This window comes from Pipistrellus hanaki (assembly GCF_964339955.1).
Source record: "Pipistrellus hanaki genome assembly, chromosome: 8".
Taxonomy (NCBI): Eukaryota; Metazoa; Chordata; class Mammalia; order Chiroptera; family Vespertilionidae; genus Pipistrellus; species Pipistrellus hanaki.
Genome location: NC_140510.1, coordinates 42933585 through 42949811, shown reverse-complemented (window position 1 = coordinate 42949811; position 16227 = coordinate 42933585). Strand labels below are relative to the sequence as shown.

Genomic DNA, 16227 nt, shown 5'->3' with positions numbered 1-16227 from the left:
TACGGTTCTTACCTGTCTCCATGAAATTCTGAATTAGTCTGGGTGCAGCTCAGAAATCTTTGATATGTGTCTCAGGAAATTCCAATGCAGAGAACAAAAGGACCACACGTTGGGAAATACTGTTTTAAAATGACCTAGGTTATTTAAAATGTTTGTCTCTGATAATCAAGATTTTGTGCAGCCACACTGGCCCTACTGTCTCATTTTGGTTTCTTTAATGGCTGTAACGGTGGCTCTCTTAACAGATGGCGGTGAATGCCAGCGGCATACCCGAGCAGATACAGTCTCTCTCTATGCAGGACTCCCAGGTATGTTTCTCCGCCAGTCATTTCCGTCTAAGATGCTCTGTGAATAGATTTTTATAAAGAAGAACTAGCACTTGAGAAGGATGGATAATTTCAGGGTAGTGCTTCCAAAACAGGGGCCTGTAGACTCTTCTTGTTTAATAGGTATGGAGAAAAGAATACTGTCACTATTGACCATGATTTTCAGGGCCTCCAACCTTTAAATGATGGCTTCAAGAGCAAGCATTGAATGCCAGACTGCCTCTGAAATTGCTGGTATTGTGTGAAATAAGAAAAAGAAAGAAAATGACTCACCATTCTGTTAGACTCCATCCACAAAACACTGTAGTTAATTGATAATTTTCTTCTTTGTTCCTGGTTGGATTTCCATGACCTGTTTTCATAATTCTTTTATCGTTGAATTTTATGGGCCAATTTATCTCTACAACTTACCTTATAAAAACAATAGTTCAGTGCCTATGAGATGCATTTGTATTAAGTGTTATGTGACACAGGATGTGTGCCACGAGCTGGCTTGGGTGCTAGGGAAGGGTACACACCCCGCCCCCCGCAAGTCTGCATATTCCATTTGGATTCGTTTCTAGCCTACCTGATCTGTGTTTGATGAATTGGTTGTATACTGAGGAGGCAGTGAGATTTCATGGTTGCAGAAAGCAACCATTTCATGTTTGAGGTCAGATATCTAGTCCTTGCCCTTAATTTATAGCTGACGAAGCAAAGATCTGCAGTGGTTAAGTGGCTCATGAAGGTTGTACCACTGCTTAGCGCAGAGGCAAGGTTCAGTGTAGGTCTCCATACTATCAGGCAACTCCGAAACACACCTGGAGATAAAATGGAGGGATGGGTTGAACGATGAAAGGCAAGTCAGACATAACAATGAGTCAGAAGGCAGAGAGAGTAATCAGGAAAAGGCATTTGGATAACTTGGGATGTATAACGTGATGTGGGTTAGGCCTTACTTTCATATGTACTAGTTCTCCCAGAAACCCTTTGAGGCAGGTATCTATCCCCATTTTGTATATGGAGAAATAGGTTCAGAGAATGACTTGCCCACAGTTACATAGCTGGTCAGTGGCAGTGCCAAGGCTTGACTTGAAATCCCTTATTTTTCTACTCTTAACAGGAAGGGGTTGACAGGAGGAGGGGTAGGCTGTGTAGTGGAGGCATCATGACTGGTGATCTGTATTTAAGGAAAGAGGCTCGAGGTGAGGAAGGCACAAAAGAAAAACAGTGGCCTAATCCGCTGGTTCCACCTTCCTCTGCATCCTGAGGCTTCAGGTGCCCAGACAGATCTCTGCATCCCCACGGCCCAGTGGGGAACAGTCCATGGCTCTGGCTGCCAGGTGCCCCATTAAATGGCTGAGCCGCTGCCTTTGGACTTATTGTAATTTATAGCAACTGTTTGTAGGGCTCATGCTACAATAAAATATCAGTGGTCATAATGGACCTCTGCACAGAGGTGATCTGTTGCTAAATAAGACCAGCACCTGTAAAGATGTAGTTTTGAAATTTCCAGAAGGAAAAGGATGTACTAATCAAGGGATGTCATGATTTCATTGGTCTGTTTCCTGAGTTTATGACACTGTTTGCTGTTTGGCTTTTAAAGGGCCTGCCCAACGCTAATGAGGACTACAGAGAAGGTTCTTGCGCCGTGAACCTCGTTTTAAGATTAAGGTAAGTAATATTGTTGTTCACTTTGCAGTGCTTTTCGGGTAGTACAATATTCCGATCTCCTTCATTAACTTTTCATAGCATTAGCATAAAGTAAGAGTGCTAACTTCCTTGATTTCCCGGAGCAGCCAGTGTTCCCAGGACTAATTGCTCTCTTCTGGTTGCTTACTAAGAAACAGCAAGAAAGCAGAGCGCCATCTGAGTGTGTCTGCAGGCACAATGCACCCTTCATTAACTTTTCTTTTCCTTGCCTTTTCATTCTCGGGTTTTTCTTTTTCTGTTTTACAATGCGAGATCACAGTAAGAGACTTTTAATGAGTTTCTTTCACACTTGAGCAGCCGGTCTCTGTCAGAAATAAACCATGCTTGTACTACAAGTGGCCTGTTCAGAACATTCTTCAGTGGCAGGTTTGATCAGCCACTGTGGAGAAATGACAGATTTGTTTTGAAATGGATACAAATATGGTGCCGGGCAGTGGAGTTCTTGTATCTAGTGTGAATGAAAGCACCTTCTGTGTCAAAGATTTCCAAATCTTAAGGTCCATGTTCTTTGTTAAGAATTTGGTGTCTCGGGACAAAAGCAATGTGCTTAAACTTAATTGTAAAGAACTGAATTTACCAGGTAAATCAGAATACAGGCACATCTTAGAAGGTATGTTAACATAAGTTGTACGCACTCTCCTTTGACAAACACATAAAGCGCATGGCTAATGGGCTGTTTTCAGAGCTGTGGCTGTAAAAAAGCAGGTTCATTGTCAAGGTTTGTTTCCAGACCCCTGCGTTATCATCGTGGTCTGTCAGGGCAGATTATCGTTGCCATACTCACCCCTTCCTTCTGACGGCCGTTCACAACCTGCAGCACATTTTCTTGTCCTTCCTGGGGACTCTCACAACAACCCTCGGTGCAATTTAACTCAGCGTTGATTTCCCAAGAAATCAAGAAGTGAAATTACCACAAGACTGTTTTCCTTATATTTGAAAGTAGCCTTCCTTATGAGTTACAATTAGTGTATTTTGCGAGCCCTGAATAATGAAATGGCTCTTTCCCTTCTTATTTGACTTTGGAAGCAGGTACTCCTGTCATTTGTCACTTGTTAATTTATTCATTCAGTCCACCCGAATTCATGAGAAACCCATGCTGAGCCAGGCTCAGTGTTTGTCGTTGAGATGCAGAGGTGAGGCGATGGTGAAGGTCACAGTCTAGTCCGCTGAGTGTGCGGTGTTGGAAGTGACCTTCAGAATCCAGTCATCCAGTCTCCCACTTGGTTCATGCAGGAATCTTTTCTTTAGTGTCCCTTTTATTTACCCAGCCTCTGCACATCCTTCAGCTCGCTGTTTTCCCAGGATCACCCCCATGAACATGAAAAGCTTTCATTGTGACAGTTCATCTTCCTCCTGAAGGTTCAGCTGACCCTCCTGTTTGGGATTTGTATGGGCTCAAATTTTGGCCCTCAAGCAACTCTCAGACACTCTGGATAAGTCTCCTGAAGATTGTGTTAAAATGAATGTTTTTACCCTTACCTTCAAAATATTGTTTTGCGCTAGGTACTAGAACAATATAGGACTAATGCATTTCCTCATTTTTCTGAAAGCCATTTGTCTATTTGCAAGGCTTGTTCTTCTCTTTTCTCAGGCAAAACAGTGCATGGAACTTCAGTCATGCTTCTCATAATATAGTTAGTTCTCTGTCCCCCTCATAATCCTGGATGTTCAACTTTACTGACATTTAGTCCACACCTGCTTTTGTTACCTTTTCCCTCTTGGATTTTGAGGGTGGTTTTCCTGAGTTTGTGGCTTATTTCACTACTCCTACAGGATGCTTTATGAAGTAATGAAACAGTGTGTATGGATCTATTATATATACACACAAACACACCTTATTTTGAAATCACAAGGAACATTAACATTAAAGGTTCTAAGAAAAGTCTTATAGGAAAGGAATTTATTGACTCTAAAGCCTATTTGACCTCAGAATTCTTTTCATGCAGTTGTTTTCCAGTTTAGCCTTTTCCCTTTTAAATGTGGCACCTGTGTTTACATACAGGCCTCATGATGTGGTCTGAGCAGGCTGAATACAGTAGTAAGATCATGTGATTTTTTTTTTTTTTTTTTTTTTTTACAAATCACAAGCTGTCTTTTTCCTAAATCAGGCCAAGTTTTCATTGCTTTTTTTTTTTAAAATATATTTATTAATTTTGTACAGAGAGGAAGGGAGAGAGATAGAGAGCTAGAAACATCAATGAGAGAGAGTCATCAATCAGCTGCCTCTTGCACACTCCCTACTGGGGATATACCCGCACCCAAGGTACATGCCCTTGACCGGAATCGAACTTGAGTCCCTTCAGTCCCCAAGCCGACACTCTATCCATTGAGCCAAACCAGTTTCGGCAAGTTTTCATTGCCTTTTGAAATATCCATGTACCTTGGCAAATTAGTATGACCTAAAACTCAGACTAAACCCGATTTTGATTTTTTTCATTTGAAGGTCTATCAAGACTAATTCTGAAATGCAACATGTGTTTTAACATTCTCTGTCTCAACGTTATCACTATAGTAATGAATCTGTTGGTTTTGATTCACTGCTTGCCCACCATACATTTCACTCTTGATTGTCAATGTGTCATATTAGTTACAGTGTTTGGTTTATCATATCGGCAAGTGATGATATCCAATCTTTGACATCTTTACCAAAACATTGATTAACATGTTCAGTAGTTCAAATAGGACAGAGCCTCTGGCATCTGGTAGAAACTGCTCACTGTCTTAAATGACTTTCAGTAATTGCCTAGTATTTTATGATATAGTTGCTCAACCAGAACCAAATCCTATTGATTCCCCTGCCTTTTAGTGAATGTTAACTATTCAGAAGCATGTCATAAAAGGATCCATTGGAAGTGGTGCTGAAATTAGACATACTATAACCATGGTATTTTCCTGAATCTAACCACCTAGAAACATCTTCACAATATGGGAATGATTTTTTATTTTCATACAAACATTTGTTTGTATACATTTGTATACACTTGTTTGTATACATCTCCCTCCTATAATTTTATAAGGTCTTTCTTTAAATTAATGTGTTTCGTTTTTTTTTAATATTTGAGAACTTGTGACTCTCTCGGAATATACTGTTAGACCCCTTAAAGGGCAATCCTTGTACTTTAACTTGAGAAATACCTTTGAACGTGAAAGGTTAAATGCTATTAAATTTTTGTGACCACTCTGTGCTAATAGTGTAAACAGCAAGTACAGCAAGTACATTTATTCTTTCTAAAATGTTTATTGAGCACCTTCTATGTGCATGGTACTATTCTAGGTGCTACGATACAACAGGGCGGGGGGATAGCAAAATTTCTTGCCCTCTGAAAGCTTGCATTTTAAAGGTGGGGAGAAGAATAATTCAAATATTTATATACTATGTTATGATATGTAAAGTTCTCTGAGGATAGAAAGCATAGGGAGTGCTATTCTATGTTGAGGAAGGCATAGAAGTTTTCTACTGGTGTGTAACCAGTCACCACAAACTCAGTGGCTTAAAACACCTATTTACTATCTCTCAGTTTCTTTAGGCCAGAAGTCTGGGCACAGCTGAGATGGTTTCTCTGCTGTGTCTCACACGGCTATAATTCAGGCTTGCTTGGAGCTCAATGTCTTCCGAGCTCCTCTGGGTGTTGTCAAAATTCAGTTTCTTGCAGTTGTGGTCTGATGTCCTCACTCCTTCAGACACCTCATTCCACAGGTAGATCACAACTGACCTAGCTTTTTTTTCTTTTCTTTTTTTCCCAAGGACAGTAAGAGACCCGCTCCCTTCTCCTCCATGGGCTCAGTCCCCCTGTTAAAGGTTGCAGCCCATTCTATCTAGGATAACCTCCCTTTTGAGGAAGTCAAAATCAGCCAATTTGGAACTTTTAATTACATCTGCAAGATCCCTTCACCTTTTCCACATGACACAACTTACTGGTGGAATGGCAGCCCATCACATCTAAAGATCCCACTCACTCTCAGGGGAGAGGATTATGCAGGACATGTACACCTGGGTGCAGGGCATATTGGAGGCCATCCTAAAACCCTGCCTTCCGCAGAAGGGTGCTCTGAATTCTCTGGCATTAGAGCAGACCACTGATGGAATTGAGGATTCAAGCAGTAAGTTGTTTGGAGGAAAAGAGTTCTATGCAGAGCAAACAGTGATTGCAAAGGTTCTGAGAGGGGGAGCATGTCACTTCAGTTATAAAACAGCCAGGGCCCCAGCGGGACCGAGTGGTAGGAGTGAGGTCAGAGAGCTGGCAGGGGCTGACGTCTGTAGCACTGTGAAGCCTGTGGTGAACACTTTGGATTTCTCCTTCAGTGGGTGGGGACCATTGGAGGTTTGTGAGCAGGAGAGTGATACGTGAGTTAAATTTCAAAATGAGCACTGTGGTTGCTTTATGGAGAGACCCGTTAGGTGGGAGCAGGGGGTGATGATGTGACCTGGACCAGGGTGGGGAGTAATGAAGGTGATACCAATTATTGAACTCTGGTTGGAGGAGTGAGAACTCAGAGATTACTCAAGGTTTGGGCTTGAAAATATGTTGTGTACGGAGTTGCTGTTTCCTGAGTTGAGGTAGCAGGTTGGGGTAGAATCAAGAGTTTAAGTTCAGATATGGTAAATTTGGGCTGTCTAGTGGATATCTGTGTGATAATATTATATAGGACAGCGGTCGCCAGCTGGTGGTCCATGGACCAATGGTGGTCCATGATGTCCGAAAGGTTGGAGACCACTGATATGGAGTGTATGAGTTTAGATTTCAATGGAAATATATTGCTGGGCTGTAAATACATTTGAGAATTGTTGTTACTTATGGTATTTCAAGCTATGAAAATTATATGTGCTCACCTTAGGAGTAATGAGGGTAAAGAAAATAGCGGTGTGGTGTGTACGCTTAGGCAGTGTGTGGATGAGGAGCAATCACCTGATTGGCAAGGAGAGGCTGATGAAGCAGAGGAGAGCACAGAGGAGCATCTCAAGAAAAGAGGAGTGAAAAGCTGTCTCTATTAATAGACCAAGTACGATAGGAACTGAGAATTCGCCATTGTATCTAGCAAAATGTAGCACATCCTTGACCTTGGCAAGAGTTGTTTCATTGGAGTGATAGGGACAAAGGCCTGATTGAATGGGGTTCAAGGCAGAGTAGCAAGAGAGAACATGAGGCAATAATGATAGATAACTTGTTAGTACATCTAACTCTAGCTAGAAAATTGCTATATACAGGGGACTAAAGAAATAGGTGGTAGTTCAATGTGAATATAAGGTGAAGGGAGGTTTTTTTTTTGTTTTTTTTTTTTTTTTTTTTTTTAAAGCATTGTTTATAGATTAATGGGAATGATCCAACAGAGAAGGAAAAACGGAATGAGAGAGGAGATATGGTAAGACTGGTGTCCTCAGGTGGGTGGGAAGGATGACTCCTAGGTGTGCCGTAGATGTCAGACTTAGCGGCATGGAAAGGTCCCCTGTTGGACTATGCAGGCACCACAGGGAGGGCAGGCAGAGGTGCACGGAGATTGGTGGACTTGGAAAGGACATGAGGAAATCCCTTTTACATGAGTAAAATAAGGCATGCCATCATTTGAGAGTGAGGAAGGAAAAGATGGTTAAGGTTTGAAAAATGGGGAGGTTATTGTGTAGGTCAGTGGTCGGCAAACTGCAGCACACAAGCCACATGCAGCTCGCGAGCTACAGTTTGCCGCTCTGTTGACTAATGAGTTGGCCGACCACTGACCTAGACTCTTGATTCCAATCATTACAGGCTGTTGTTGTTCCTTGTGTTAAGCCCCTATCCCAGTGGTCAGCAAACTCATTAGTCAACACAGAGGCAAACCGTGGCTCGCGAGCTGCATGTGGCTTGAGAGCCGCAGTTTGCCGACCATTGGTGTAAGTGAGCTGGAGAGTAAAGTTCCCATGGCAATGAGGATGATGAACATGCTACACCAGGAATCACTTGAGTGTAATGATTGTGAGGTCTCAACATAAATGTGTGTGACTAATTGTAGTTGAAACAGAAGCACAACATTTAAAACACTTATAGAGACAATGGAATACCATGTGGTTGTAAAAATGTAGGCACTGTTATCCTTTACAACAGCAGGGATGCACCTGGAGTTTATTATGCTAAGCGAAAAATAAGCCAGTCAGAGAAAGACAAATATACTATGATCTCACTTATATGTGGGATTTAAGGAACAAAATAAACTGACGAACAAAATAGGTCCAGAGTTAAGGATGTATGGACAAGCTGTCAGACCTTAGAGGGGAAGATGGAAGGGATTAACCAATCAACTCTTATGTCTATATGCACAACCAATGGACACAGACAGTAGTGTGATAAAGGCCTGGGGTGGGCAGCGGCTGGGTGGAGTTGGGCAAATGGGAAGGAATGGGGACATCTGTAATACTGTCAACAATATAGATAGGTAGATAGGTAGGTAGGTAGATAGGCAGATAAGGGCTTGTGTGAGCACACCCTTAGGCCCTAGTTTTACAAACACCGCTTAAATCATATAGAAATGTGGGTTATAGGATTATTCTCAGTAATCTCTGTGTGCAAGGTGCCAGTTTCCTGACCTCTTCTCTCACCACCAGCAGCCACTCATAAGTCCGAGCTCTTTCTCTTAGGACCTGCAAAGTTACATGCTCATTGAGGATCAGAAACCTGCCTCCCAGTGTTGGCCTCTGCCATTCAATTTCCTCATGTCCATTCCCCATGTGAAGTTCACTCTGGGTCACTTGTGCCACCTCTGGGCCCAGATAAGCTGTCTCCGGAGCCCGTCTGCAGGAGACGAAGTGGATAGGTGGTTGTGGCCAGTGTTGATCAGATTTTAGAAACTTCATGCCCCCTTTTGTACCCTCCTCATTTCTTTTCGTCTCCACATCAAGATTCTGATATATGTGTATACGTGTATATAAATGAACACACACCTTTACCCTCCCTCCGTCTTTGCAAATCACTGGTCTATGCAATGTGTGGCTATTGGGTGTTGGGAAACGGTGCACTTGCCTTTCTTATACCCTGAGGTCATGTGGGCATGACGTTTATGCGTGTTAACGCTTTACAGGCTAGCGCAGTAGTCAAACTCATTAGTCAACAGAGCAGTAAACTGAGGCTCCTGAGCCGCATGTGGCTCGCGAGCCACAGTTTGCCGACCACTGGGCTAATGAATAGGGACTTCAGGTCAAGCCAGCCTTTCATCAGTTCTTAACTAATGCTGAAGGGTGGCTGCCCTCTCCACCTCTGGGAAAGAGCATTCTGAGATTTTGACGTAGCATTTTGCACACCTACCAGCTAGGAATGTGCCCCCATCCGCCTCAGTCTCCCAGGGAGCCAGGTAAATCTCACCTTTATTCTGTAAGTAGCACACTGGGAAATATTTTACTTTTCAAAATATCAGATTCTATAAGAAATGACTGATACGTAGTAGCTAAAGTAGCATATTTATTTCTTCATTTTTTCCCACTTTTTTCTGGTGATCACAGGCAAAAAACCAAGGAGGTAAAAGCTAATTTCTTCCTTAGAAAAAATATTATACTGCTTTAACTTGCTTGTAAAACTGACCGATTGTTCTATGTGAGGTTGGAGAGAAAGGATTAGACCTTAGGTCTCAAAGTTAAATGCAGGATGGAAATAGCTCAACTTAGATTTTTCTGTTATGTACTTCCTGCAAATGTTCTGTTGTCCATTGTGCATATGGTAATGCCACCTATATTAATTTTTTTTAAAAAGACCGAGTATCATAAAGTTAGGTACAAGGTAAGGAAATCCTCTTGAATACAGCTCAGGAGGAAAATACCAAGTGTGCCCCCTCAGAATTTATGTACTGTCAGTAGAGGGCAGTACAATTTCTGGGTTGAGCTAAACATTGTACCAATATTTTGCCATTAGTATATATTTTTTCATAAAACAGGATAGCTATGTATTTGACATAGAACGTGTTTTTTAGAATCAGGCTTAGTAATTTGGAAACATGATGAACTTAGTTAAATGGTTAATTCCTTCGTGACAGATGCTGTTCATATTTTGACAGCTCAGCCACATGGACTGCAGCTACATTTTGCTGAAGGCAGCCATGCCAGTTGTCATGCATAGATGCTCTGGATAGAATAGCCCAGTCATCGGCAAACTCATTAGTCAACAGAGCCACAGTTTGCCGGCCACTGGCATAGCCCATCAGTTTGCTCACAATGAACTTCCTTGACGGGCCAGGGAAAGACCCCAGGACAACAAAACAGCTTTCCTGCTTGAAGGGAAAAACTACCTTTAGAAAATGCTATCTATCTTAACATTAATCCTTCCACATGACAGTATCACCTAATTTGATTTATTATTTGACTTAGTAAGTTAAAATGTATTTGACATAGATAAGGAAAGTTGAATTTGATAAAAACAATATCGATTACTGCTTTAACATCAGAATGCCTGCCTTCCAATTCCATATCCTTGTCACTCATGAGGGATTATAATTCTTAATTTTTTTCTCTAGCTTGCGAAATCAGGTTAATTGCATAATCTTGCTAGTCAAGTGGTTTGAAGGCTTGATTACTTACCCCCCAAAAGGTTAAGTAGTATAAGCATGGTGTCCAATCGTGGCAATGCTTTCAAGTACATGTTGGTTTTTTCCCCCCGGCAAACTACTTATTTATGACTTTTTTTGAGTGCAAGGCTTTATTGAAAATCCAAAGATGAGTAAGACAGGGTTTTTGTGTTCAAAGAGCTTACCGTTTAGGCGGAGAGATCATACCCTGCACAAATGCCTCCAGCAGAAGGTAGAGAGTGGTAAATGCAATAAGACCGATGAAAAGAAGAGCTGTGGGTAGTTAAAGGAAGGTGAGAGCCCTTTTCCCTGAATGCTACCTTTGGGTTACTTGTTCCCATGGTAACCAGAGTTTATTTTTTTCACCATCCAGATTTTGAGAAGAGTAATGGTTACTGAATCCAGGGGCGGCACTGTCAGGCCCTTATCAGACTTACGTTATTTCTGTGATGATCGTGTTTGTTTTCCAGGAGTGGAGTGTGTTATCATGTAGGCAACACATTACTAGAAATCCGGTTCTTTAATATGAAAAATACTTGGCATTTCACGGAATGTTTTGAATGTTCTGTTTTGGTCAATTTCCACTTCTTTGAGGATTGAAGTCCTCATCCCACATCCTGGCTTATTGTCAGTGAGACCCTTCGCAAAGCTGTCGCTCCTGCCCCGTACCAGGCACTGGGACGAGCACTATGTGCGCTTCTGTTGTTTAACCATCCCAAAGCCTGCACAGCATCGGTACTGCCACTGACAGCTCAGAGCTGAGGAGATCAAGGTATGAAGCCAGCGCAGTAATCTGTCCAGTGCCGTGCAGCTCAGACGGAGCAGAGACGGGTCTCGAACTCGGGTCTGTTTAACATGCTGGTCCTGGCTCTTTCCCCACTGACCCTGTGGCCTTGTTCTATCAGTTCTGTTTTGAATGCAGCAAGAAACTCACGTACTTCTGGGATCACTACGTGTTCCTGTCTTTTCACTCACGTTTCACAGAAATGTTCTTTGAAAAGTGTTTCCTGATAAGCTCATAATTAGATATTATGACAGGAATACCTGAAGATATTTTGGGGGAAATGCTAAGGATGATGAGGCAATGAGCGGCTGACATTTGTAGTGTTTCGTAATTTTGAAAGCACTGATACATCATTTGCCCAATTTAATTTTCCTTTCACCCTGAGTTTGTTGCCCACAGATTGCAAGAAAGATTGGAAATGTTAAGTCACTTTTCAAAGCTAGAACACGCAGGCTGGAAACTGGATCTTCTGATGTTGATTTAGTGTTGTTGATGATATAGTTCAGGGAGATAGAATAAGCACAGATGACATGGAGTGGTATAGGGTTGTGGGCCTTTTGCACATACAAAATATTTCTGCTAGTAAGCATACTAAAGGAAGACAGATTTATATGCAGAAAAACATGGTAATGTCAAGGAAGCAAAATAGAAGAATTAAAAATCATTTATTGTGAGATGTCATTTTTTTCTGAAATGGAGCAGGAAGATGTTTGTGAGTACCAATATATTTAGCAATAGGGAATGTTAGTTTTTTAAAATTTTAAGCAATATTTGGTCATCTTAGAATTTTAGAAAAGCAAAATAAATTAAAAGAAAAATAAGAACAAGTGAAATCCTTCTTAATCTCACTACCCTAAGATACATCATTATTAGCCTCCTGATAAATATTCTTCTAGTCTTGTATAAAACACTTGTTATTGTATAGTTTAGATTTTTTTAAAAATATATTTTATTGATTTTTTACAGAGAGGAAGGGAGAAAGAGAGCTAGAAACATCGATGAGAGAGAAACATCGACCAGCTGCCTTTTGCACACCCCCTATCAGGGATGTGCCCGCAACCAATGTACATGCCCTTGCCCGGAATCGAACCTGGGACCCTTCAGTTCGCAGACCGACGCTCTACCACTGAGCCAAACCAGCTTCGGCTGTATAGTTTAGATTTTTAAGATGTTATTATGAGCCCTGGCCAGATAGCTGGGTTGGTTTAGAGCATTGTCCCGATACACCACGGCTGCAGGTTGGATCCCCAGACAGGGCACATACAAGAGTCAACCAATGAAGGCATAAATAAGTGGAACAACAAAATCAATGTTTCTCTCTCTCTCCCAACCCTCTTCCTCCCTGCCTCTCTCCCTTCTCCTTTCCCTTTCCCTCACTCTAAAAACCAATCAGTTAAAAAAAAAAAAAAAGATTGTGTAAATATTTTACTTATTTTTTATTAAACACAGTGTTTTATAAGCTTTATTCGGTAATGTCTTTAATATCTTTTTATATCAATGAGTATAAATAAATCTACACAATCCTTTTAAGTGGCTGCCTTATATTTTGACAGAATGTGACAAAACATATTATTTAAAAAGTATTATTTGATACCTAGAGTTCCCAGTTTTTAAGAATAGCAACAAGTAAAAGCTTATGCATGCAATAATGATGGTTGAAAACTGCCCCATAGGAAAATCCCTTCTAGCACTGAGTTTTGACTGTGGTGAAATGCTCAGACTTTGAGAAACCTGGAGCTACATGACGAAGCGCAGCATCCAGGCACCTGGGGATCATAAGGGCTGCTTGTGACTCTCGGGTGGGCAGAGGTGTCACTATCCAGGCAGCATCTGACACCCCTTCCTCGCCCTGCAGGAGGGCTGCGTTCTAAGAGCAGCATTTCAACGAGGGCACTGCACTGAAGCCGCCAACATGAAATGTTATGGAGTGCACCCTACTCACCAACGATGAACACAAACATAGGGTTCCATTTGCCACCGTTCTTTGGGGTTTTCCCCTCTAGTGCATATTCTTTCAGAAATCCTCCCTGCCTGCTTTCTGGCCTTAGAGAAAGTGTCATGTGACATGTAACAGTTGGAGAAATGAGAGATTGTCTTTGCAAGCATTCAAACTCGCAGCTTGCAGACCATACATTTGACATGCTTATAGCCTTATGCAATGCCTAGCTTGGGACAGACCCTTAATAAATGTGTATTACTGAGTGCCAGCTGATGGATTCTTAACTAGGGGCATGTCTCACAAACTGTCAGTGTCAAGGTGCTGCACAGGACCTTTATTTGTGTGCAGCTCTTTCTTTCTGATGCAGTAGAAATGTGTACAAAAATGTGTACAGGAAATTCCCACTAGATTCTCTATGATCATCCCCAAATAAGATAATACTTTGGACATAATATATATGTCTTATTTTTTTAAAGCATGTGGACTCCAGGCTGTAAGAATTGAGATGTAATTTCGGTGGCAGTGATATAAAAAGTTGTACTAATCGATGATCCCTACAGTGTCCTCTGCCCCTCCTACACACCCAGCTGGATTACTCCTGCAGTGGTCAGCAAACTCGTAGTCAACAGAGTTAAATATCAACAGTACAACGATTGAAATTTTTTTTCAGAGCCAATTTTTTTTAAACGTAAGCTTCTTCTAACGCCACTTCTTCAAAATAGATTCCCCCAGGCCATTGTATTTTGTGGAAGAGCCACACTCAAGGGGCTAAAGGGCCGCATGTGGCTCTCGAGCTGCAGTTTGATGACCACTGCTTTAGGCTGTCTAAAGGTGGAAGCTAGCCTGCCCCTGGCGAGCTTACCCATAACTGCAGCTCTGAGATTAGCTGTTATGTAGCCTCAGAGAACTGCAGTGCATTGTGCACGGTCACATGACCAGTCACTGTCCATGCCAGGAGCAGCACCCCAATATCCACCCACCCAGGAGTAGCCTCCTTGCTCTCCTCTCTCATTATAAGCTCCCCCTGCTCCTGCTGGCTGCTTCCTGGACTAATCATGTGGTCCCATCTCTGGGACTTGCACATCTCTCCTGAACTCTTCTTTCTCGTGAGCTTTTTAATGTCATTTCACAGATAGACACGAAGAGGAAACGTCTGGAAAGTAGTGGGTACCATAAATAGCTTTGGTGGCATTGAAGTCGGTGTTAATTACGTGCTACCTTGGTTGTTGACAGCCCAAAAGATTCACAAATGCCCCAGTGGTTCCAGTTACCCTCTCTGACCATGCCGGGGCTGTCTCCCTCACCCTTTTTTAATATATTCTACATTTCCTGGCTGCCGCTCTTAGCATTCTAAAAACTCTCGGCTCTCGGCTCTGGTTTTATGGGGGAAGGTTGTCTCTTAGGACATGTCCTCTTGATCAGAGCTGAATAATTCTGAGGACTGTTTGCACAGTTATTTCGGTTCTCAGTTACCAGGTCCCTGGAGATAATGAGCGGTAAGATCCCTCTCTCTCGGAATGTTGAAGGTAACGAGCAGCTTTCAGCTTGGGGGCTTTCTTTTGCATTAACATTTCTTTCCCCATTGAAACCAGACTTCTTGGAAAATATACGTCCAACTTTTTATTTTGCAATTCCCAGAGTTCTAGAAAACTTTGTTCTTCCACAGTTGTTAACTGGCGGTGTCGTGGGAAATCTCGGCGCTCAGTGAGAGTCATTGGATGGTCTTCGTATTAGCTTCCTATCTCTGCCTTAAGAGGTTACCACGCACCAAGAGGCTTAAAACAGCCAACGTATTATCCACAGGCTGTCAGGCAGAAGTCTAACCCGGGACTCAGTGGGCTGTGTCCCTTTCCGGAGGCTCTGGAGAAGAAGCTGTTTCCTGGACTTTGGGTTGAAGAATTTTTTTTTTTAGAGCAGTTTTAGGTTTACATCAAAATTGAGAGGAAGGTATAGAGACTTCTCATGGTCAGGGCACATGCCTGGGTTGCAAACTTGATCCCCAGTGGGGGTGTGCAGGAGGCAGCAGATTGATGTTCTCTCTCATCTGTGTTTCTCTCTCTCCCTTCCTCTCTCTGAAATCAATAAAAACATTTTTAAAAAAAGAATAGCCAAACTGTCTTTCAAAATGGCTGTACCATTCTATGTTCCACCAGCAGTGAGTGAACATTCTTGTTGCTTCCCATTCTCGTCAGTGTTTACTGGTGGTGGCATCGTTGCCAATGTTCTAGGTTTTGGCCCTTCTAATAGGTGTGTAATGATATCTCATTGTTAATTTGCATTTCCCTGATGACATACGATGTTCCACATCTTCTCACATGCTTATTTGCCACCTGTATACCTCCTTTGTTGAGATATTAAAGTATTTTGCCCAGTGCTTGCTTCAGCAGCACGTGTACTAAAACCAGGGGCCCAGCGTATGAAATTTGTGCGTGGGTTGGTCCCTAGGCCTGGCCTGTGATCAGGGCCATCTTCCCTGGCTGTCCCGCCCCCTGCCACCACCCACTCCCCGTTCCTCCTTCACCATCGGAGCCTGACGGCCAGCAGGGAGGGACTGAGAGGTCGGCTGTTCTTGGCCTGCCTCTACCCGCATCCCCTGCCACCCACCTCCAGTTCTCCATTTGCCATTGGGCGATGGGAGCCTGTTGGCCAGGGAAAAGGACCAAACAGGAGGTCCGTGTACCTCATAGTGACTGGTTGAGCAGTCATTCTGGTTGTTCTGCTATTAGGGTCAATTTGCATATTACCCTTTTATTATATAGGATTGGAATGATACAGAGAAGATTAGCCTGGCCCTTTTGCAAGGATGACATGCAAATGTGTGAAGCATTCCATATTTTAAAAAATAAAATAAAGTAATAAAAGATTTGGCCCAGTTTTCTTTTCTTTTTTTCTCTTTGTTTTCTTATCATTGAGTTTCAAGATGGGAAACTCAATGTATGTTTTAGACCATTGTCCTTTATCACATA

General features: G+C 42.3%; 1 protein-coding gene across 1 annotated transcript in view; it reads left to right on the top strand.

The window, feature by feature from the left end:
* The window catches only part of STK39 (serine/threonine kinase 39), a 252613-nt gene that overhangs the window by 159317 nt on the left and 77069 nt on the right, over positions 1 to 16227 (top strand). The window contains exons 13-14 of the mRNA XM_084892329.1: positions 246 to 308; positions 1912 to 1979. Coding sequence (XP_084748455.1) covers positions 246 to 308; positions 1912 to 1979 — 131 coding nt within the window. The remainder of the gene's footprint in view (positions 1 to 245; positions 309 to 1911; positions 1980 to 16227) is intronic.